Here is a 23,588-nt window from a genome sequence, read left to right on the forward strand (position 1 = left end):
CAGCAGGGTCTTTTCCAATGAGTTGGTTCTTCACATCAGGTGGCCAAAGTATTGGAGCTTCAGCATTAGTTCTTCCAATGAATATTCAGAGTTGATTTCCTTTAGGATTGACTGGTTTGATTCCCTTGCTGTCCTCAGGATCCTCTGGGACCACCTATACTTGAATCTCTTGGGATCTTGTTTAAAATACCGTCTCCCTGGGCCCAAGTCGGCCATTCTGAGCCAGGAATTTAGAGGTGGAACCCAGGAATCTGCACTTTAAACTCCTGATTGAGATCCTTTAGGCTCTTCAGCTAAGAACTTGCAAGTGTGTCTGTAGGTATAGGGCCTCCATTCACTAAGACCACAGCCAATCCTTCATCCCACAACTTCAGAGCAGGGGGAGCTCTCCTGCCAGAGGCTCAGGTTTCCAAGAGGGAAAAATAGCCCAGGGGGTTCTGAGACAAAAGGGATTTGAGCGGAAAGCACTGTGCTCTGGGATCCTAGTGGATTACAGCTTGTAATTCATCTTCCCTTTTGGGGTGCCAGAAGAGCCATGCAGTCTGATCCCATTTGCAGGGGCTCATGACAAGTGCAGAGTGAAAATCCTCGAGGAATGGAAGGAACTCTGACAATTGACACTGTGCAGTCTGGGTCACTTCTCTTTATTTCTACCCAGTAAAAAGAAAGCCAGAGTCATCAGCAAGCACAGACAGTCCAATGTTTTACTGTCGATCCTAAGTTATCACCAGCCTCTCAGCCTTCCTCTCCACTCAAAGAGCCTTAACCTTCCCTTTCATCATGTTTAGCCTGACATGAGTTTTAAACCACCCACAGGTTAAAAAATTTCCAGAAGATAGGGAGAATCAGTAGGGGCCTAGATCTAAAGAATATTAGGGAGGAGAGGGGAAATAACATATAAAACATCTACTATATGCTGAATACTATCCTACACACATTGTGTTAACCCTAAAAAAAAAAATCTTCAATGTAAGCATTGCTCTTCTATTCTACAGATTGAATAACTAAAGCAAGAAATTAAACAAAATGCCTTCTAGCAAACATTAAAGCCAAATTTGAAAGTTGAGCCTGACTTCCATCAAACTGTGGTGTTTCAAAATTCAATAAAGATCTGGATTCTTTTCTTGAAGGTCAATTAGCACAATGCACAAAGTGTCTTCCCTATTTCTGCTTGGTTGCCTGCTGATCTAAAATTTAAGAAGTTCCATCAGCAAGCAGAACTGTGATGTCCTTATTACACTTCAAGACTTAAACATGGTCTCCATCACCGTGGCCCATAATCCACTGTCCTTTTTCATTTTCAGTGCTTATTTTCTTTCATGTCATTTTCTTGATTGCAAGCCATGTCTACTCTGGCTGAATTCTTCCTTTTTAGTACCACTTGTCCACTCTAGTTAGGCAACTCTCTTCCCAATCTCAAGGTTTCTGCCCCTCCTTTTCCTTAACTTGGCATGACATCTTGCAGTTGCAGCGTCCCTTAGCTTCCCTGTTAGAAAACCTTTCCCTGTGGATATAAACAGTCTGCCCTCAAACCCCTGGAACAAAGCATTCTCTCTACTATGTGACCCAGTCCCTGGGCATGACTGACTTGGATACAGTGGCTCGGTGGTAAAGGATCTGCCTGCGATGCAATAGACTTGTGGGAGACATGGGTTCGATTCCTGAGTTAGGAATGTCTCCTGGAGTAGGAAATGGCAAACCACTCCAGTATTCTTGCCTGGGAAATCCCGTGGACAGAGGACCCTGGCAGACTACAGTCCATGGGGTCACAAGAGTTGGACATGACTGAGCAAACTGAACAACAACAAACAGCAGCAACAACTCCAGAGGAGCAATCGATAGGCTGGCTAGTGTCAAATGATGTCTAGGGTTCTTCCCACACAGAAAGAAGTTCTGCCAATGGAAAACAGAAGCTATAACTGGGTGGAGCTGTAGGCAAGATAAAGAATAAACTTCTGTCCTGTAAGAGGAAAGAGATTAAGCAGTCTTTTTGGTTTTTTTTTATGATGGTGGGAATGGTAAGTATAAAATTGCTAATAGTATTTAGGTTCCATTGGTCATACCTTGGACCAATAGACCAGGGGTCTATTCAAGATGGTGGATTAGAAGGACGTGTGCTCACCTTTTGCGAGAACTCCAAAACTGCAACTCCCTGCTGAACCACCATCGACAGGAGAATGTTGGATCCCACCAAAAAAAGATACCTCACATCCAAGGGCAAAGGAGAAGCCCCAACAAGATGGCAGGGGGGGCAAATCATGTATAGGATCAAACCCCATACCTGCCAGAGATGCTTGGAGGGTTAAAACAAAACCTTGTGCACACCAGGACCCAGAGGCCCCACAGAGACTGAGCCAGACCTGCCTTTGAGTGACTGAGCGTCTCCTGTGGAGGAATGTGTCATCAGTGGCCTGCTGCAGGGACAGGCACTCTAACTGCAGCAGTCCTAGGTCGTGGAGCATGTGGCATAAGCCCTCTTGGAGGAGGTCGCCATTAGACCCACCATAGAGTCACCGAGTAGATGAGAACCCCCAGGGAATTTGACTTTGGAGACCAGTGGGACTTGATTACAGAACTTGTACAGGACTGGAGAGACAGACTCTTGGAGGGCACAAACTAAACCTCATGTGCACCAGGAGATAGGAAAAGGAGCAGGGTCCCCACAAGAGACTGAGTCAGACTTGCCTATGAGTGTCCAGGAGTGGAAATGGGAATATCAGACCACCTTATGTGCCTCCTGAAAAATCTATATGCGGATCAAGAAGGAACAGTTAAAATCGGACACGGAACAATGGACTAGTTCCAAATTGGGAAAGTTCTACATCAAGGCTGTATATTGTCATCCTGCTTATTTAACTTATATGCAGAGTACATCATGTGAAATGCCAAGCTGGATGAAGCACAAGCTAGAACCAAGATTCCCAGGAGAAATATCAATAACCTCAGATATGCAGATGACACCACCCTTATGGCAGAAAGAGAAGAGGAACTGAGGAGCCTCTTGAAGAAAGTGAAAGAGGAGAGTGAAAAAGCTGGGTTAAAAATCAACATTCAAAAAACCAAGATCATGGCATCCAGTCCCATCACTTCATGGCAAATAGATGGGGAAACAGTGGAAACAATGACAGACTTTATTTTCTTGGGCTCCAAAATCACTGCAGATGGCGACTGCAGCCATGAAATTAAAAGATGCTTGCTCATTGGAAGAAAAGCTATGACCAACCTAGACAGCATATTAAAAAACAGAGATGTTACTTTGCTGACATAGTTCTGTCTAATCAAAGCTATAGTTTTTCCAGTAGTCATGTATGGATGTGAGAGTTGGCCCATAAAGAAGGCTGAGCACAGAAGTATTGATGCTTTTGAACTGTGGTGTTGGAGAAGACTCTTGAGAGTCCCCTGGACTGCAAGGAGATCAAACCAATCAACACTAAAGGAAATCAGTCCTGAATATTCATTGGAAGGACCGAAGCTAAAGCTGAAACTCCAATACTTTTGCCACCAGATGCGAAGAATGGACTCATTGGAAAAGACTCTGATGCTGGGAAAGATTGAAGGTAGGAGGAGCAGGGGACGACAGAGGATGAGATGCTTGGATGGCATCACCGACTCAATGGACATGAGTTTGAGGAAGCTGCAGGAGTTGGTGATGGACAGGGAAGCCTTGTGTGATGCACTCCATGGGGTCGCAAAGAGTCGGACACTACTGAGCCACTGAACTGAACTGAACTGGTATGCGGAACTCCCCAGCTGGGGATAAAATCCGTGACCCCTGCAGTGGAAGCACTGGACCACCAGGCAAGTCCTGAGCAGGAATTCTTCACAGGACTTTGAGTGTCCTTTGAAGATTGAAGAAAGAGTCACCTCTGGATCCTAAAGCACTTTAGTTCTCAAATTCTAGTCACCTAAAATGTAGTTGAATTTTCTTTTCTAACTGAAATTTATAAAATAACCTTATCCTTGTGTTAAAATTGTATTTTTTACATGGGATACCTGAAGTCCATTCCTTTTTCCTTGCAAATCAAAGAACCCTGGTAGAATACTTTCCTTTTCTTGACCAACCCAACACTCACCTATCTGTCTACCCACCTCCCCATGAAACCACTCCTAAAGGAATGTAGTCTGTCTACTAATCTTAAAGAACATGTAATATGTGTTCCATAATTACTGTTCAACTTTACACTGACTGTTTTCTATTTTAGTCTTATGTCTCCAGTTAGACAGCAGCCCCATAATATTTAGGGACAATTTTGGCTCAACCTGAATGTTAACAAAACCCTCAATCTTATTCCTTCCATCAGGTCTTCAGAGTAAAAGAAAACAATAGCATGGATTATACCTAGCAGTGCTTTTGCACAGAGTCCTGGAACTTCCTGGTTGGGTGGGCTGCACTGTTACTGCATTAACCTCTTTAATTTGCATATGTGAAAACTCAGGCCAGTTAATGTTCAGTCAGCTAATAAGATTCAGCATGAACTCTCTCATCTTGGAAAGTCTGGGATGATCGAAATACAGATGAACCAGATGGAGAATTTTACTCTATAACAAAGGAAACAAAAGTATTCAGCTTTCCACTGATAGGAGACCACCTAGGTCATAGTGAAGCACACCAATAGGGCTTCTAGTCTCTAAATTATGAAGGCTCTAGCCAGGGCACTTTTATTCTCTTAAAAAAAAAAAAATTAGTAGTGCCTTTCTAAAGCTGGGTTATTTTTATAGCAAGAGAACTACTGAAACAGTAAACAGGAGGTAAGTGTGTCAGGCCTAAAGGTGAAAGGGGTTATTTAAGAGTGTTATCAGAGCTAGCCAGTTGCAAACACATAGAGTATCAGAAAACTATAAAGCTTTCCCTTGCTAGCAGGGCTCGATTATTCATTAGACCACCCTGCTGCAGGGGGAGGGTCTTTATAAACTTGGTGTCATAGAACTCTTGAGGTGTCCACACCTCTGGGCAACCTGCTGTACAGATGAACAGTTTAAAGAGGGAACATTATGTCTCTGTCCATCCTTATCCCCAGTGCATTAGGGTTTTGAAAGTGATCAGGATAAAAATAATTTGTTGTTCAGTCACTCAGTCGTGTCCGACTCTCTGTGACCCCATGGACTGTAGCACACCAGGCTTCCCTGTTCTTCACTGTCTCCCGGAGATTGCTCAAACTCATGTCCATTGAGTTGGTGATGGCACCCAACCATTTCATCCTCTGTCAACCCCTTCTTCTCTGGCCCTCCATCTTTCCCAGCATCAGGGTCTTTTCCAATGAGTCAGTTCTTCGCATCAGGTGGCCAAAGTATTGGAGTTTCATCTTCAGCATAAGTCCTTCCAATGAATATTCAGGGTTGATCTCCTTAGGATGGACTGGTTTGATCTCCTTACTCTCCAAAGGACTCTCAAGAATCTACTCCAGTACCACAGTTCAAAAGCATCAATTTCTTCAGTGCTCAGCCTTCTTTATGGTCCAGCTCTCACATCCGCACATGACTACTAGAAAAACCACGGCTTTCCATTTTTTGCCACTTTCCAAGTGCAAAGGTGGAAAAATTACTCATGGAAAAATTATCCTAAGAGTGGAAAAATTACTCATGCGAAATGACACAGCAAGTTAGAGGCAAGGCTGGAATTGCACCTAAATCTTTGGAAGCTTGCAAACCATGATTTTGACCCATTACTATGACATTTCTTATCTTTCCTCCCCAAGGAACACTAATCTTGATTGATCCTGTAGGAAATTATTATAAAATATAGGAAAGGGGGACTTCATGGTCAAATTATCTGCCTGCAACATTCGCCTTTTGGAGCTTCCCAGTGCAGTGTAGCACATTGAAGGCACTGAGAAAGCCAGCAGTAGTGATGCTTGCTTTTCTTGTTTAACTGAGATTCCCAAATTAATTTGACTTCAGAACCCTATTTCACAGCATTCTATTGCCAGGAACACATCTTGGACAGCAGTGCACACCAAGTACAACCTTGGTGAGCAGATCCAGAAAACCCCATGCAGTTAAAAATGAAATGATACTTTCCCTTATGGAGAAATATAAAATGGACAGAGAGATATATAATATATTATATAAAAATGTATATTATTGTGTCCTAAATACTTTCAGTATACATTTCATTATTGTATTTTGTCTTATAATTTGCTCACTCACCATTAATTTTTTTTTAAAGTCATGTGTTTAAAGCCAGCTTTTTAAACCAAGGAACAATGTCATGATTTTACATTGAATGTGTGGACTGTAGACACAGCAAAGCAGGAGTCCAAAAGAAAAAGGAAAGCTGCATGGAAACACACCCTGAGCCTGGGACAGGGGTGCTAGGAAGTCTCTTCACCTTCCCTGGGGGTTTGCCTCACCCATGTGGAGTGAAGCCCCCATTAGCATACACACTGAACAATGGCAGGAGTGGGAGGGAAGTCTTGCTCTTGGGTCTTCATTTTTGTCCACAGAGGACCATGTAGGAGCAACAGAGAGCCAAGGAAGGAAGCACCCAGTGGGAAGGAATCATCAGGCCCATCACAGAGGGAGCCAGTGTTATTATCCCAGCTTCCTTTTCTCCTGACATGACATCATCACTTTTTTGCAAAGAAAGAAAGTGAAAGCATTAGTAGCTCAGCCGTGTCTGACTCTTTGTGACCCCATGGACTGTAGCACATCAGGCTCCTCTGTCCATGGGGATTCTCCAGGCAAGAACACAGGAGTGGGATGCCATTCCCTTCTACAGAGAATCTTCCTGATCCAGTGATCGAACCTGGGTCTCCTGCATTGCAGGCAGATTCTTTACCTTCTGAGCCACCAGGGAAGCTCCAACTTTGTTGCAATAGGGAAGCAAAGAGACCAATAGTGACACTGACCTCTCACCAGGAAGGGGCCGGTCATGGTTCTGAGTCAGCTAAGTTTCTCTAAGAAGCTAAGTTTCTTGGGTCAAAAAGGAATATATCATATGGATGTTCCAGGGTTGCTTATAGTCTAAGGACTTGAAAAATGAAAAAGAGTAATAATATGCAAACTGCTTAGAGCAGTGTCCTGCATAAAGGTTTGACTTTAGTGAAAGTCACCTCCCTTCTTACCATGACATTGGAAGGGATCGAACTCATCCCATGTGAGGGGTCACTGGAGATGTCACAGACTGAGGGTAGGTGGGAAGCGTTTAGTTCCCGATGCTGAGAAGTGCCTATTTTCATTAGTAAGTGGATGAGTGGGGAATGCTCTGGAGACATGTGCCCCATGCAAATGACCTGTCCTCTTCCCAAATGAGATCTCACAGATGAGGATAATGAGCCTTGCAATTAGATACAGATAAACCAGCTAAAGGGCTTCCCAGGTGGATCAGTGGTAAAGGATCCACTTCCCAATGCAGGAGATGTGGGTTCAGTCCCTGGGTCAAGAAGATCCCCTGGAGAAGAAAATGGCAACCCTCTCTAGTATTCTCACCTAGAAAATTACATGGACAGAGGAGCCTGGCTGGCTACAGTCCATGGGGTCACAAAGAATCAGATACGACTGAGTGACTCGAAAATATTTTTGACCTTCCTGAGCATCAGTTTCTTCACCTATAAAATTTTGCTTTTGAGAAGTTTCTATTTAGGTCTTCCACCTAGTTTTTTGTTTGGTTTTTTTCAATAGTAAGTACTATAGTGCTATAGGATCCAGGGTTGGTTGAATGTATGCATAATAAGGAATTATGCATACAGAGGAACTCAGTATAGGGAAGAACTATATATATTTAGAGAGGCAACTATAAGTTATATGTGGATTTTCACCTGCATGGAAAGTCAATGATCCCTAATTTCAACACCATTCAAGGATCAACTGTGAACTATCATTTTTCTATGTTAAGATGAGGAAACTGACACAGATACATCCCCTGACTTGCCTAAGGTACACATCTAGTATTTGGCAAATCCTGGAATCCAAGTGCTAGTCATTCAGTCATGATTGACTCTTTGCCACACCATGGACCGTAGTCAGCTAGGCTTCTCTGTCAGTGGAATTCACCAGGCAAGAATAACAAAGTGGATAGCCATTCCCTTCTCTGGGGCATTTTTCCAACCCAGGGATTGAACCCATGTCTCCTGCATTGCAGGCATATTCTTTACCATCTGAGGTACCAGGTCCTATATTTGAAGCAGTCTAGCCTCAGAGTATTTCTACTAAGGACTCCACTCTGCTTTCTCAAAAATTCAGAAAAATGAACTCCTGGCCGAATACCCTGTATTCAAGAACAGCATTTTCAAGAGTACCATATATCATAATCTTCATAATATTTGGCATCAATCATGATTTTTAAGTGCCAGGAACTGAAACCAAATCAATCTGACTTAGGAATACATAGAAGAAATATTGAGAAGTTCACAGTGTGAACAGGAATGCTAGAAAGCCAGGATCAGAAAAGAAGTATTGAGAGCAACACCTACATAGATAAGACACCTGAAAATCACATCATATGACTGTATCAGGCCCACTTCTTACTGAGAACAGCTATATTGTTGCTCAGTTGCTAAGTCGTGTCCAACTGTTTGCAACAATTATAAACCTGGATAAACTCATACACACACACACACTTATGCACATCATATATTTCAAGAAACTAGATTAAATGCATAGACTTTGGAGTCCCACTGTCTGAATTCAAAACTTGATGCCACCTTTACTGGCTGCATGGTTTTAAACAAGCATTTACTCTTGTTGTGCTTCAGTTGTTGCATCTGTAAAATGGGGGTTATAATAAAATCCATCTCATAAGACTCTTGCACAAACCTTCTTGTTAATCTTTACATGATAATCATGCAAGCAGAGTGACTGCAAACCAATGTCCTAGAGGAATGCCACTTGAATAAATATGGGAGGGAGAATGAGCTGGAAATAAGATGGTAATGGGCAAAGTCATTTTGCAAACCTGAAGTCAGTCTGGTTGGGGTGAAGGACATTTTTTTATGTGACACTGATAACGTCCTCCTCTATCTGCTTCTCAGTTTTTCATCATTCAGTTCCAAAGGCTAAGCTAATGCCCTGCACGCATTTCTAAGCCTCCTACTCCCAAAGATTCCCAGATCCCAGATTTCTAAACCTGCTGCCTTACCCACAGGCATGCATGCATGCTAAGTTGCTGCAGTTGTGTCCAACTCTTTGTGACTCTATGGACTGTAGCTTGCCAGGTTCCTCTGTCCTTGGAATTCTCCTTGTGAGAATATGGAGTAGGTTGCCATTTCCTTCTCTAGAAGATCTTTCTGACCCAGGGATCAAACTCTCGTCTCTTGCACTGCAGATGGATTCTTTACCTCTGAGTCACTGGGGAGGCCCACCTTATCCGCAAGCAACATCTACTTCAAAAGCACCCAGGAAACCTCTGTCCTCTAGGTTTCCTCGGGCCCAATGACTTATCCTGCAGCCTCAACATCAGTCTCGTCGGGGGTGAGAGACATTTTTTATGTGACATTGATAATGTCCTCCTCTATCTCTTTGCTTCTCAAGTTTCATCTGCCCTCATGACAGAAGGGAGAAAGAAAACCAATACGATTTCCTTCCTGTGAGTGCTGCAGGATCTGATAGAACCCCAGAAGAACAAAGCTGGAGTCTTTACTGCTTGGTACATCATCACCTGAGCCATCAGCTCAAATCTTGCTGCAGAATATTTATTGCTGGTGATAATGTAAGAGGCAGAAAGATCGCAGTATGATTTGGGAATGTGTGGTGGCATTCGATCCTCTCAGCCACTGGGGGAAAATCGCCAGCCTTAGGTTCTGAGAAAGCTGACTGCGAAGGTCAGAAAGAGAGAATCAGACACCACCTCCACACCCCCAGCCATGAAATGATTCCTTGGGCATGTGCAATCTTCTTTCTAGGTGAGTGAACTATCGAAAAGGAAAACCCAACTGAGCCCAGGCCAAAAAGACAGGAGCCTAATTCAACAATGTGGGACATATAATCCTGTCTTTTCTCTCTTTGTTGGTTATATTGGTGCAATGTTGTTTATATACAAATCTAAATCCAAAGAGTTTTGCTTTGGCAAGGAATTAGTAATTATGCTTTCTTAAATTCACGTTATCTTTACCACTTGTAAAGCCCACTGTCACGTGTTCTTATTTAATCTTCCCAAACTGTTTGTGATAACGTTTTATTATTGCCATATAAAATCAAGTGACAAATTTTATGTCCAGAAACATGGGGGAATGTGGTTAAGGCTACCAAATTAGCAAGTGGTAGCTTGTGGGCTACTCTGTAGTTAAAATCTAGCAGGGATAGTGAATTGTTTTACAGTCACCATTGTCCTCATGATCTACTTAAAATACTCGAGTGGCTAGCCAAGACAGAGAACCCAAGTCTTAAAGAATTGCCAGAACTTGGTTATGGTCCTCCAAGACTCTGTTGGGTGTTAACTTAGAAAAAATGTTAGTCTATTATAAACAACGAAGAACTATACAGTTTCACTGCATTTATTTATCTGATCATGTGTGCTAACTCTCTTCATTAGTCTCCAACTCTTTGCGACTCCATGGACTGTAGCCCACCAGGCTCCTCTGTCCATGGAATTTTCCAGGCAAGAATACATGTTGCCATTTCCAGGCAAGAATGGCATGCTGCCATTTCCTGCTGCAGGGGTTCTTCCTGACTCAGGGATCGAACCTGTATCTCCTGCATTTCTTTATTGGCAGGTAGGTTCTTTACCACTATTAACTGGGCTCCTGAATTTTGCTAAGTGATGTGCTAAGTTTTGTGGATACATCAGAGAACAAAATACATAAAACTATTGCTTCCATGGGACTTATTTTATGACTTCACCAGTTAATTTCTTAATTCAAACTAAATCTGAATGTGTATGTTAGAGGCCTCTGAAAAATGGGTGGAATCTGTCCATGTTGATCTTAATTTTGAGATGGTGAACCCAAAGCCTACAATAAATCAAGGGAGTGTAGAGGTCTATCCAGTTGAGAATCCCAGGTGCAAAATTTAAGGAGGGGTGGTGGTAAAAAAAAAAACTCACTAATCAAGGTAAATTATATTTCAATGCAATTTTTAAAAATTAAAATTAATGCAAAAATCCATTATGGTTATAGTGTCAAAATTATAAATAAAGTCAAGGTTTTTGTCTTTAGCTTCCTTAGCCTTGACAGGGCTCTGAAAATCAGAATCAAGCTCCTGCCCCAGGAAAAGAAACCATTTTATTATTAAATAAATTATTTTTATATATATTTTCTAATTTCAGTTGTATTTGGCTCTGAAGATCTTTTCTTATAGTTTAGTCTGGAAAGACAATAAATCTAAAGAAAACTAGCTTTCTTTGTGATAAAAAATAAAAACATGGTCTTGGGATGTACCATCCCCATGTTTTTCTCGTATACAATAAAGACCCTTCTCCTAATGGAGAATCTATTTTCAGGGCCTTAACACATGGAGACTAAACTGGAATTCAAAACATTTTTAAAAATGACATCACCTTCCCAAGGTATCTCCTGCAGAGCAACACAGTTTTTGCAAGCCCATGTGTTACTGCGGGACACCTCAGCTGACAGTTCTGAATTCACAAGTTCGGTTAGTCTCAAGGCCATGAGAGCCTTCAAGTCTTACTCTCAGTGTCCCTGCTGTGATGTAGAAGGCCCCTGAGTATGGCAGGCTGTCTCACTCTTCACCATGTTTTCGTTTGGTAAATATTTGAAAGGTGCAATCACACTCCCTCTCAGGCCACTGTATCATCAACATTGTGCCTTTTGAATTGGTGTCCTTATCACTAGCATCCCCAACATTCCAAATCCTGCCTGATTCTTGCTCTTCCTTCTCTTTCACTCAACAGAATCTAGAAGGGAGGGAAAACATGGTCTACATTTTCATATCTTTTTCTCTAAGTACATTGTTAACTGTACCAAAGCATAGAACGTAAAAAGTGCCCATGGGCATCTAATCAGTGAGAACAACTACATTCCTACCAATCATTGTAGTATTTTGTCACCAATGAACTGTCACTAAACATGGCACATCTAATGGTCATAACACTATGTAGTACCCAGCAATTCTGAGTAACTACCATTGTGCCAGGGTTTCTATAATGGCTCAGTGGTAAAAATCTGCCTGCTAATGCAGGAGATGCAGGTTTGATCCCTGGGTTGAGTGAGAGGATCCCCTGGAGAAGGAAATGGAAATCTACTCCAGTATTCTTGCCTGGAAAATCTTGCATGGACAGAGGAGCCTGGTGGGCTACAGTCCGTGGAGTCACAAAAGAGTCAGACATGACTTAGCAATTAAACAACAATACCCATTGTGCCTTGCTCTATACATGTTTACCTTGCATGACCCTAAGTTAAAGTTTCATCATGCATTTGTTATAATTGTCCTCTTGATACAGACGGAGGAAATGTGCTAACTTGCTCAAAGTCACACAACCCAAGTAACTAAAGCTAAGGTTTAGATCCAATACCCACTCTTCTCTAACTTCCATGTTGGGAACCCAACTCTATAATACAGTCAAAATCAGCCCTGGATTTCTTGTGGCTGAAGCACAATACATTTCCAGATCTTACATCTAGTACTGAACAATGGTTCAGAAAACCAGATGTCTAGTCCCAGCTACTACAAGTATTAGCTTATGGCCTTGGCTCTCTCACATATTAGTGGAGACACTGTTCTTCACTATGTAAAAGAGAAGTTGATAAGCATGCCATATAACTCAGTACATTGTTTATGGATCCAATAAGTCAATGCATATTTAAATGTCTTAAAACTCACAAGTCACAATGTACTCTTAAGCTAATGCTCTTATATTCCATTACAGTATTGCTGAATGATTTCTTTTGCATATCCCTCTGCTCTTTGACTTCAATAGTGAAGGTTAAACAAAATACCATCAAATTATTTTTCAGTTTATGCTTTATGCCAGACATTGAGCTAGATGTAGGGGCCCCAGTGATGAGTAAGATATGAATCAGGCCCTTCCAGAGTTCACAGTCTAGTGGATGGTTCCTAAAACCACAGTTTTACTTAGAAGGGTTTTAGTGAAATCTTCAAGTATATATGTGTGTGCCTTGGTTTTTAAGACTGGTTCATCCATGAATGCATGCAGTACTCAGTCACTGGCTGTGTCTCTGTGACTCCGTGAACTGTTGCCTGCCAGGCTTCTCTGTCCATGGGATTTTCCAGGCAAGAATACTGGAGTGGGTTGCCATTCCTCCTACAGGAGATCTTCCTGACACAGGTACTGATCCCATATCTCCTGCCTCTCTTGTTTGGCAGTCTCTTCTTTACCACTGTACCACCTGGGAAGCTCAAGCCTCTTGCTGACATCAGACCACAGTTCAACAGGCCAACTTGGTCTTTGACTGAGTGGTGAACATACACTCTACACCCCACCAGGAAAGGCAAAATTCACTCCACAAAAAGACGTTTCTGAAACAGTGTATCAGTATTAGAGAAGAAAGGATCCCACCGGAAAAACTGTCACAGCTGCTCACACAGGCACCTGAGCAGGTACAAGCATAGAAGATAATGCACACCAAGGCTTACCTAGAGATTCACCCAGGCCTTCGTCTGCTTATTTAAAAAAAATTTTGATGTGGATCATATTTTTTAAGTCTTTACTGAATTTGTTAAAATATCACTCTTTTTTATGTTTTGGTTTCTTTGTCTGCGAGGTATGTGGGAGCTTAGCTCCCTGATCAGGGATCAAGCCCAACCTCCTGCATTGGAAGGCAACATCCTAACCACTGGACCGCCAGGGAAGTCCCAGCCTTTGTCTCTTAATAGAGGACTGGAGAAAGAGGCAGCTGTCACTCTTAGGCTGGACCTAGCATTGTTTGATGCCCTCATGCCTTTTGAACTTTCCCCTTTTGAAAGCTTCCTCTGCTAACCTAACCTCCCAACAATTACTTAATTATCCTTGAAGCACCTCTTTCTCTAAGAAACCTTCTCTGACCAATCACAAGGCTCTACAGCACCCTGGAAGAGTCACTTTTTCTTGTGTTCCCAAAACACCTAAAAGATGTTTCTGGGCTCCTCTCTGCTCCTGTGAGCTCCTTGAATGAAATTATTTATTTTGTCCCCTTATATATGAAAAGTGAAAGTGTCAGTGGCTTATTTGTGTCTGACTCTTTGAGATTCCATGGACTGTAGCCCCCCAGGCTCCTCTGTCCATGGAATTCTCCAAGCAAGAATACTAGAGTGGGTTGCCATTCTCTTTTCCAGGGGATCTTCCCAACCCAGGGATCAGATCAGGGTCTCTAGCAATGCAAGCAGATTCTTTACTGTCTGAGCCACCAGGGAAGCCCTTAATCTATATATAAATAGTGACAACATAAAAGAAATAATCACAACTCTGCATTCATTCATCTATTCAACCTACATTTAAATTTCAGCTCTATTGACAATCTTTCAAGGATATTATCTCTGCTGCAGCACTCTCAAATATTGCCTGTTTTGTTTTTTTTTTCTCTCTCTCATATCTCATATATCACTGATCATAAATACCCTCCTCGCTCCTCGTTTTTACGTCCAGGTCACTGTTTCTTCTTCTTCTGTAAACTTCACCCCGCCTCCAGCTCCTTTGATGTCTGTGCCAAAAGACTATACTTTTGTTATTGATCATCATTCCCATGTAATCACCTGCATGCTTCAGATCACTTCTCTTCATTCCTTGAATATTTTAGCACTAAATTGACCCAAAACTTTCTGTAATTCTTGAAGACTTCAACATTCAAGCAGATGACCCCTCCAAAATCCTAGCCCCTTAATTTCTTGGTTTCTTTGCCTCCAATGGCTTTTTCTTTGATCTCATCTACTTATTCCCAAAGGTCATATCCAAGAAATCTTTTAAAGTTTTCTGTTTGTTTGTTTTTTTAAATTTTATAATGTGTTATAATTCAAACAACGTGAATCAGCCATAATTATACATATATCTCCTCCCTCTTGAGCCTCTCTCCCTTCCCCCCATCCCATCACAGAGTGCCAGACTGGGCTCCCTGTGTTATTCAGCAACTTCTCAATAACTGTCTGTTTTGCACACAATAGTGTAGATATGTTGATGTTACTTTCTCCATTCATCCCACTCATTCCTTCCCCCACTGTGTCAACAAGTCCATTCTCTTCATTCACATCTCCATTCTTTCCATACAAATAGGTTCATCAGGGCCTTTTTTCTAGATTCCATATATGTGTGTTAATATAGAATATTTGTCTTTCTCTTTCTGACTTGCTTCACTCTGTATAACAGACTCTAGGTTCATCCATCTCACTAAAGTGATTCAACTTCATTCTCTTCTATGGCTAAAGTGTTAGTCACTTAGTCGTGTCTGACTCTTTGTGTCTCCATGGACTTTAGCCACCAGGATCCTCTGTCCACGGAATTCTTCAGGCAAGAATACTGAAGTGGGTTGGCATTTCCTTCTCCTTTTATGGCTAAGATACCATTGTATGTATGTAGCACATATTCTTTATACATTCATCTGTCAAAGGACTTTTTTTTTTAAATTTAATCACCTCATTCCTTCTTTAACCTCATTTTCAAGCATCTTTTATCTTTCAAGAAACTGTCATCTAGAACCTCGACTCTTGGATTTCTCAACTCTGCCAAGACCTCCATTCATGGGCCCTGTTGTCTTTTCAGGCCCCTTGGCTCTTTAGCATCCCCACTTCCCTTCTTTCCAGCTTATACTCCATGGTTTATTATTAATCACTCCTGACATTTACTCTTAACCACTTTGCTGTCTTTACCACCATCATTCTTGTCTGGCAAAACCCATGGTTACAGACAAATATTACCCATTGCAGGTTTGATCAGAGCAAGGATACATAGCTGAGAAACCAATCACATGTTTACATTCATGGGCATGTATTGCAAACTGGACTTTGAGCAGGAAAGTAAACGCTTCTCATAGGAAATCCTACAGGTTCCATTGCAAAGAACATGCATAGTCAACTCTTTATAGAAGAACGAGAGAATGAATACTTGGAAGCATTTATACAATCTTCGGTGGAGGCAATAAAAATATGCAAGTTCATTTAATATCTATTTCGAAGACAAAGAGCAGAAAGGAAACATAAAAGAGAAGAAATTTAAAAAAAAATGATTCTCAGGTTTCGAATATTATTATTGGGTAAATATTAGTGTTAGTCATCCCCCTTTAAAAAAAAAAAACTAAGGAGGAATAAGTATAGTGTTGGGAAATGGACAAAAAGCTCTTTATCACCATTGGTTAGGCTAAATGAAAATGAAAGTGTTAGTCGCTCAGTTGTGTCCAACTCTTTGTGACTATAGCCTGCCAGGCTCCTCTGTCTCCAGAATTCTTCTGGCAAGAATACTGTAGTGGGTTGCCATTCCTTTCTCCAGGGGATCTTCCTGACCCAGGGCTCAAACTCAAGTCTCCTGCATTGCAGGCAGATTCTTTACCATGTGAGCCACCTGGGTCATACAAGGGAAGCTATCACAGAGGTGTCTGGCCATGTGAGTATGGGGCTCTGGGGAGAAGTCAGGGCTAGAGATAGCAATTTGAACATTATCTGTACATATTTGTTATTTGAACCTAATAGGGTCCACTGAGGATAGAATATAAGCATGCAAGAGCTTAGGGCCAAGAATTAAGCTATAAGGCGACTGAATGAGAAAGTGAAGAAATCAACAGAGAATCAGTGAGTAGACAGACTGGGGAGGGGCGTCATGGAAACCAAGAGGACACAAGTGTGTGCCTGACACTTGACATACACTTTCCTGCTCCTCACACCTTACTGGACAGGCATTAGTATTTCCATTTAACGAGTGAATATATATCAAAAATTAGAAAGACTGATGACCACATCTAAGTTCACACAAGTATTATATTATAACATTGGTGATCAAGCTGAAGTCCAGTAACTTCAAAATTCCTGTGTCCCTATACTACAAAGCTACAGTCACCAAGACAGAATGGTACTGGCACAAAAACAGAAATATAGACCAATGGAACAGATAGAAAGCCCAGAGATAAACACAGGCACCTATGGGTACCTGATTTTTGACAAAGGAGGCAAGAATAAACAATGAGGCAAAGATAGCATCTTCAATAAGTGGTGCTGGGAAAACTGGACAGCAACGTGTAAAAGAATGAAATTAGAACACTTCCTAACACCATACACAAAATAAACTCAAAATGGATTAAAGACCTAAATGTAAGACTGGAGACTATGAAACCCTTAGAGGAAAACATAAGCAGAACACTCTAAGACATAAATCATAGCAAGACCCTCTATGACCCACCTATGTGCTTAGTTGCTTACTACTGTCTGACTCTTTGTGACCCCATGGACTGTAGCCCACCAGGCTCCTCCATCCATGGGGATTCTCCAGGCAAGAACACTGGAGTTGGTTGCCATGCCCTCCTCCAGGGGATCTTCCTGACCCAGGGATGGAACCCAGGTATCCCACATTGAAGGCAGATTCCTTACTGTCTGAGCACCAGGGAAGCATGACCCACCTGCTAGAGTAGCGGCAATAAAAACAAAAACAAACAAGTAGGACCTAAGTAAACTAAAAAGCCTTTACACAGCAGAGGAAATTATAAACAAGGTGAAAAGACAGCCCTCAGAATGAGAGAAAATAATAGAAACAAAACAACAGATAAATGATTAATTTCTAAAATATACAAGTAGGCCATACTACTCTGCTGCCATTTCCTTCTCCAATGCACGAAAGTGAAAAGTGAAAGTGAAGTCACTCAGTCGTGTCTGACTCTTCGCGACCCCATGGGCTGCAGCCTACCAGGCTCCTCCGTCCATGGGATTTTCTAGGCAAGAGTACTGGAGTGGGGTGCCATTGCCTTCTCCTATACTACTCAATACCACAAAAATGAACAACCCAATCAAACATGGGAAAAAGACCTAAACAGACATTTCTCCAAAGAAGACATATAGATGGTTAACAAACACATGAAAAGATGCTCAATATCACTCATTATTAGAGAAATGCAAATCAAAACTATGATGAGATATCACCTCACACCAGTCAGAATGACCATCATCAAAACTTCTAGAAACCGTAAATGCTGGAGAGGGTATGGAGAAAATGGAACCCTCTTGCACTGTTGGTGGAAATGAATTGATGAATTGATACAGCTATTATGGAAGACAGTATGGCAATTCCTTAAAAAAATAGGAATAAAACCACCATATGACCCAGCAACCCCACTGCTAGGCATATACCCTGAGGAAACAAAATTGAAAAAGACTCATATAACCCAATGTTCATTGCAGCACTATTTACAATAGCTAGAACATGGAAGCAACCTAGATGTCTATTGACAGAAGAGCGGATAAAGAAGCTGTGGTATATATATATATATATATATATATATATATACATACATACAGTGGAGTATTACTCAGCCTTCTAATGAGGTGGATGAACCTAGAGCCTATTATACAGAGTGAAGTAAGTCAAAAAAAGAAAAACAGGGAATCTAGAAAGATAGTACTGGTGAAATTATTTGCAGGCCAGCAGTGGAGGCACAGACATAGAGAACAGATTTACAGACACAGAGTGGGCAGGAAGGAGAGGACGGGATGTATGCAGAGAGTAAAATGGAAACTTACATTACCATATTTAAAATATATAGCCAATGGGAATCTGCCGTGTGACTCAGGAAATTCAAACAGGGGCTCTGTAACAACCTAGAGGGATGGGGAGGGAGATAGGAGTGAGGTTCAAAAGGGAGGTGGCATATGTGTACCTGTGGCTGATTCATGTTGATGTTTGGCAGAAATCAATACAATTCTGTAAAGCAAATATCCTTCAGTTAAAAAATAAATTATTTTTTTTTAATTCCTGTATCTTTCATTATACCTTATTATCATCATTGAAGAGTTTAAAAGAAAAAGAATGAAAGGAAGAAGGAAGGAAGGGAAGGAGGGAGGGGAAAGTATGGAATGTGAAGCGAGGTGAGGGGAGGGGTGAGTGAATAAATGAATTCTAGTTCATGGGAAAAGGTTCAGGATGAAGTCTGGATTTACTCTAAAATTTGTCAATCTCTATAGCATTGAAAAGAAGAAAAAGAAGACATTTGGCCCCCATTGTAAAGATGATTTGCATTTTTTTTAACATTGCTGGATTTTTCCCTATCCCATCTTTAGTATATATCCCCACTCAAGACTGTTATCAATTAACTTTTAACTTTAATTGATATGTAAAGTGCTTGCAGTGTAGCAGAGAACTGGGACTGCATAGGACTAAAGATAAGATTTGTTTTCTAGCTAACTGCTGCTGACTTTCCCGCACCACTGTTCTTCGCCATTTGATTCACAGAAGAAAAGGTGGTCACATCCATAGGGCATGATTTCTCCCTTACAGATCAGCAGTTTGACTGGCTGATCATTACTCTTCTTTGTCTAATGCTTACAGATTTCTTCTCATTATATTGATATCTGTGCCATTATTTACTAAACTTCGATGTTAGGTTTCCCGGCAATCCATTCTCATTATTTTTTTTCTCTTTGGAGAGAAAAGGGAAACTATTGGTAGAGAGAGGAAGTATTGGGGGATAGATTGTTTAATTCTTTAGGCAATTAGCCTAGAAGCCAAGACTAATAAGATTGCCAGATGCAAGAACTCTAGCCCTACCTATCCAGAAATGCTTAGATTTCAGGGGGTCAGGGATAATGTTTGTTTGTTTTCATGGGATCATCATGTTTCCCCTGCTTTTCTCCCAGAGTTTCACTTCATTTATTTTCCTGTTCAAAAGACAGGTTTACAAATACAATTTGCAAAGAAAAAAAAAAACAAAAAATCCCTCATTCCCTAGCCTCCTGCAGCTGCATGGCTCCCTGCCCCTTGTCTAGCCATTAACATCACTGCCGATTTGTCAAGCTCTGATTTCCTTTCACAACTCTAACTAGCCATATGTTTTCTCATCTTTTTCCTCATCTTCCCTTGGTTCTGGGGGTAGTTTGTTCTTCTGACTGCCCTTCATTAAGCTATACCGTTTGCCTGCCTTTGCGTGAGAGCAGGGTGGTTTCTAGATGATTTTTTGTTCTTGTTGTTGTTATTTTTTGGTGGCACCATGTGGGATCTTAGTTCCCTGACCAGGGATCGAATCCATGTCCCCCTACATTTAGAAGCGTGGAGTCTTAACCACTAGATTACCAGGGACGTCCCTCTAGCTGAACTTTTATCAGCCGTATTTCAATAATAGGGTGTCTGGCTGCATTGTTGACACACAGACAATTGAACTCTCCTTCTTGTGTTTTTATCATGAGAGGGTTTTTTAATTCTCCCAATGTATGCTGTCATTTCTCAGGGTGAGGATGTGGGTGTCATCCTGGAAAGAGGAACAAGATCCTCGAAGCACAGATTGATGACAGGAAGTTCAGACATGCTCTTCAAGGAGCCAAGTCTTTGTTTTCCAAAGTGGCTGAGGTCACTATAGTTCTCCAAGGCGACTGGTCAGTTAATGGAATAGGAAGGTTCTGGAAAAAGCCTACAAAACAGGATGAGCACCTCAAAATGAGGGGATACCCAAGGATACATGAGGATTGGTATTGAGAAACAACCTGTGGTCTTTATGTTTACAATGACTATAACATCATGGCTCCTGGTCTTGCTGGAGTCCTTACCATTGGATCATATGGTTCCTTTTTGCTTAGCTGACTAAATCCCTTTTATAATGCATTCTCCCCTGGGGTTAGTGAGTGAAAGAGAAGAATTTTTCAGGTTCTCCATTGCCCATGTTAACCCATCACTTTGGCCTTGACACATTAACTTGCAGAAATGGAGATTATGAGCTAGAAACCAGTCACTCTAACTGTGAAGTGCTCTCTCATTCCCATCGTCCTCTGCTCTTCTCACATTTCCTCTCAGATTCTCCATGCCCCACCCGCCTCTTCTTTGTGATTTCTTTAATCTTGCCTTCTGAACCATTTTATCACCTCAGACATTTTCTCATCTTGCCTTAATACTAATAATTAATATGCGAGCACTTACTCTACAAAAAGAAACTGCCTAAAGAATTCACATGGGTTACTTCACAAAGTACTTTTTGAGTTAGGTTATATTATTATCTCTGTCTTACAAGTCAATACAAAACAAACAAACAAAATCCAGCAAAACAGAATGTAAGACAACTTACCCCAAATGACACATCTACTAAATGGCATAACTAGAATGTCAACCCAGGCCCTCTGATTCAGAGTCTGAGCTCTTAAGCAACCTAGTTCAACTGGATTTCTATTCTATTCATGAAGTCTTGATATTTTATCTAAAGTTTAATACAGTGTAGCCAGAAATAAATTCGGTCCATGCATCTATTCCAAATATTAGCAATAATGGCTTTGGGATCACTAGGATCTGGGGTTTGATCTCTGGGTTGGGAAGATCCCCCGGAGAAGGGAAAGGCTACACACTCTAGTATTCTGGCCTGGAAAATTCCACAGACTGTATACTCCACTGGGTCACAGAGGTGAATATGACTGAGTGACTTTCACTTTCACTATGAATTCCTTGATCAAATTCCTTGCATATTTCAGGGCTAGGAGTTCTTCCTACTCTTTTATCTGAGTGCTATACATTTTCTGGGGATATCCATGGATATTTGTATCTGCCACCTTTCCCATCCGCTTGCCCTTTTCCAAGTTTTCTTAAATGCAGTTTTGCATGTTAAGTTGCTTTCATGTATGTCTAACTCTTTGTGACCCTATGGACTGTAGCCTGCCAGGCTCCTCTATCCATGGGATTCTCCAGGCAAGAATACTGGAATGAGTCGCCAAGCCCTCCTCCAGGGGATATTCCCGACCCAGGGATAGAACTCGTGTCTTCTGCATTGGCAGGTGGGTTATTTACCACTAGTGCCACCTGGGAAGCTCAAATATAGTTTTATTGAGATACAGTTGAAATATGAAAAACTGCACAAGTTTCATATGTACAATTTGTGTGCATATCCTTACACTCATGACACCATCACCACAGTCACAGTAATAAACATATTCATCACCTCCAAAACTTTCATTGTGCCCCTTTTGTTTTTGTGTTTTTGTTTGTATGACTCAATGGACATGAGTCTGAGCAAACTCTAGGAGACAGTGAAGAACAGGGAAGCCTTGGAGTATTGTACTTCACAGGGTCGGAAAGAGTCGGACACAACTTAGTGACTGAACAGCAACAAGAACACCTAACGTGAGATCTAAGCTCTTAACACATATGTGCCCAATACAATATTGTTAACTATAAGCCCTAAGCCATACAACAGATTTCAAGAAATTATTCATCCTGCATAAGTGAAACTTTTCCAAGCCTTGATGAGCTGTTTATTTATTTTTAATCTTTGTCTAGTATCTTCCAAGCTACAGAAAATATAAACAGTGATTTTTCAATGATGTATTTAGCTCAACTATAAATTAGACTGGACAGAAAGTCACACAGAATAGAGGTGACATGAACTCTACCTAGTCCTGGAGGAGATGTTAATCTACACGCCAGCAACTGAAGCCCCCTGCGGGACCCCACGACACTTGAGCAGCCTTTCAGGTTCCTCTTGTGCAGCAATGCTTACTAGAAATGTGAAACAGGCTGTGTGCTTGGCAATCCTTAGAGTAACCCCAATTCAATCCTCTCAAGAAAGATCAGGACTGAAAATGCCAGGCGGAGGTTCCAGACATAGAGAGGTGATCCCCAGAAGATCTGTACAGAGGAAACACCACTCTCTATCCCATTAATACCATCGGGGGTGTAGAGTAGCTCTCATGGGCGTGATGCTTATGGACATAGCCACTGGAGAAAATATTTTAAAAGAGTGTATTTCAGAAGAATGTTTAATTACTTTTATTATTTAAATAATCTTAAAATTTATTTCTGGCTGCTCTGGATCATTATTGCTGCACTTGGGCTTTCTCTAGTTGCAGCCATTGGAGGCTACTCTTCATTGTGGTACTAGGGCTTCTTGTTGCAGTGGCTTCTTTTGTTGCAGAGCATAGGTTCTAGGCCTGTGGGCTTCAGTAGTTGCGGCTCGCAGGCTTAGATGCCCACAGCATGTGGAATCTTCCCTGACCAGGGATTGAATCCATGGCTCCTGCATTGGCAGGTGGATTCTTTACCACTGCACCACCAGAGAAGTCCCAAATTATTCTTAAATTATATGTTAAGTAGTAAAAGCTTCAGAGCATAGATTGTTATTACTACCATCAAGCTAGCAAACTAGGATACAATAGAGAAAATAACTCATATTGTTCCTATTTAAAGAACCACGAACTGCTTGTTGAAAACTTACCAAATAATCTTTTCCCTGTGCTTCACTTTTCTCTTCCTTTCTGTTCTCTTAAATTCTTATGATCACATCATCTTACTGATTCAATCTTGCAAATAATACAACAGATTCACGAAGCTATTTTCTCTCCCCAAAGACTTCTGAGAATACAACGAATACAGTTTTCATTCTTAATAATCAGCTTCACATCAACAAGGAACAGTTCTGGTTGCTGAAGACCTGAAGAAGGGTACAATGAGAACAAACCGTGAAGAAAATGACATCAACTCATTTGGGAGGTAGAAAATGGGGGATTTCCATTTCTTGGTATTAGATTATCCGGTGTAAGCACTTCTTCTAGGGGGAGACCTCAGATGGGATCTGTGAGGAATACAAGCTGCAAAGAGTGGT

At 41.4% G+C, this 23,588-nt stretch overlaps 1 protein-coding gene across 3 annotated transcripts in view; it reads right to left on the reverse strand.

Moving 5' to 3' along the window:
* Nucleotides 1-23,588, reverse strand: part of AGBL1 (AGBL carboxypeptidase 1) — an 867,141-nt gene that overhangs the window by 173,121 nt on the left and 670,432 nt on the right. For 2 of the 3 annotated variants that reach the window (XM_081550439.1, XM_081550438.1), the window contains exon 24: nucleotides 22,228-23,417. The exons of the other annotated variant lie outside the window; for it this stretch is intronic. In XM_081550439.1, the coding sequence (XP_081406565.1) occupies nucleotides 23,387-23,417 (31 nt within the window). In that variant the 3' untranslated portion in view covers nucleotides 22,228-23,386. Of the gene's footprint in view, nucleotides 1-22,227; nucleotides 23,418-23,588 lie in introns of those variants that run through there. 3 annotated transcript variants of the gene reach the window in all.

This window comes from Giraffa tippelskirchi, chromosome 12 (genome assembly GCF_054371585.1).
Source record: "Giraffa tippelskirchi isolate mGirTip1 chromosome 12, T2T-mGirTip1v1.2.pri, whole genome shotgun sequence".
In the NCBI taxonomy this organism is placed as follows: Eukaryota; Metazoa; Chordata; class Mammalia; order Artiodactyla; family Giraffidae; genus Giraffa; species Giraffa tippelskirchi.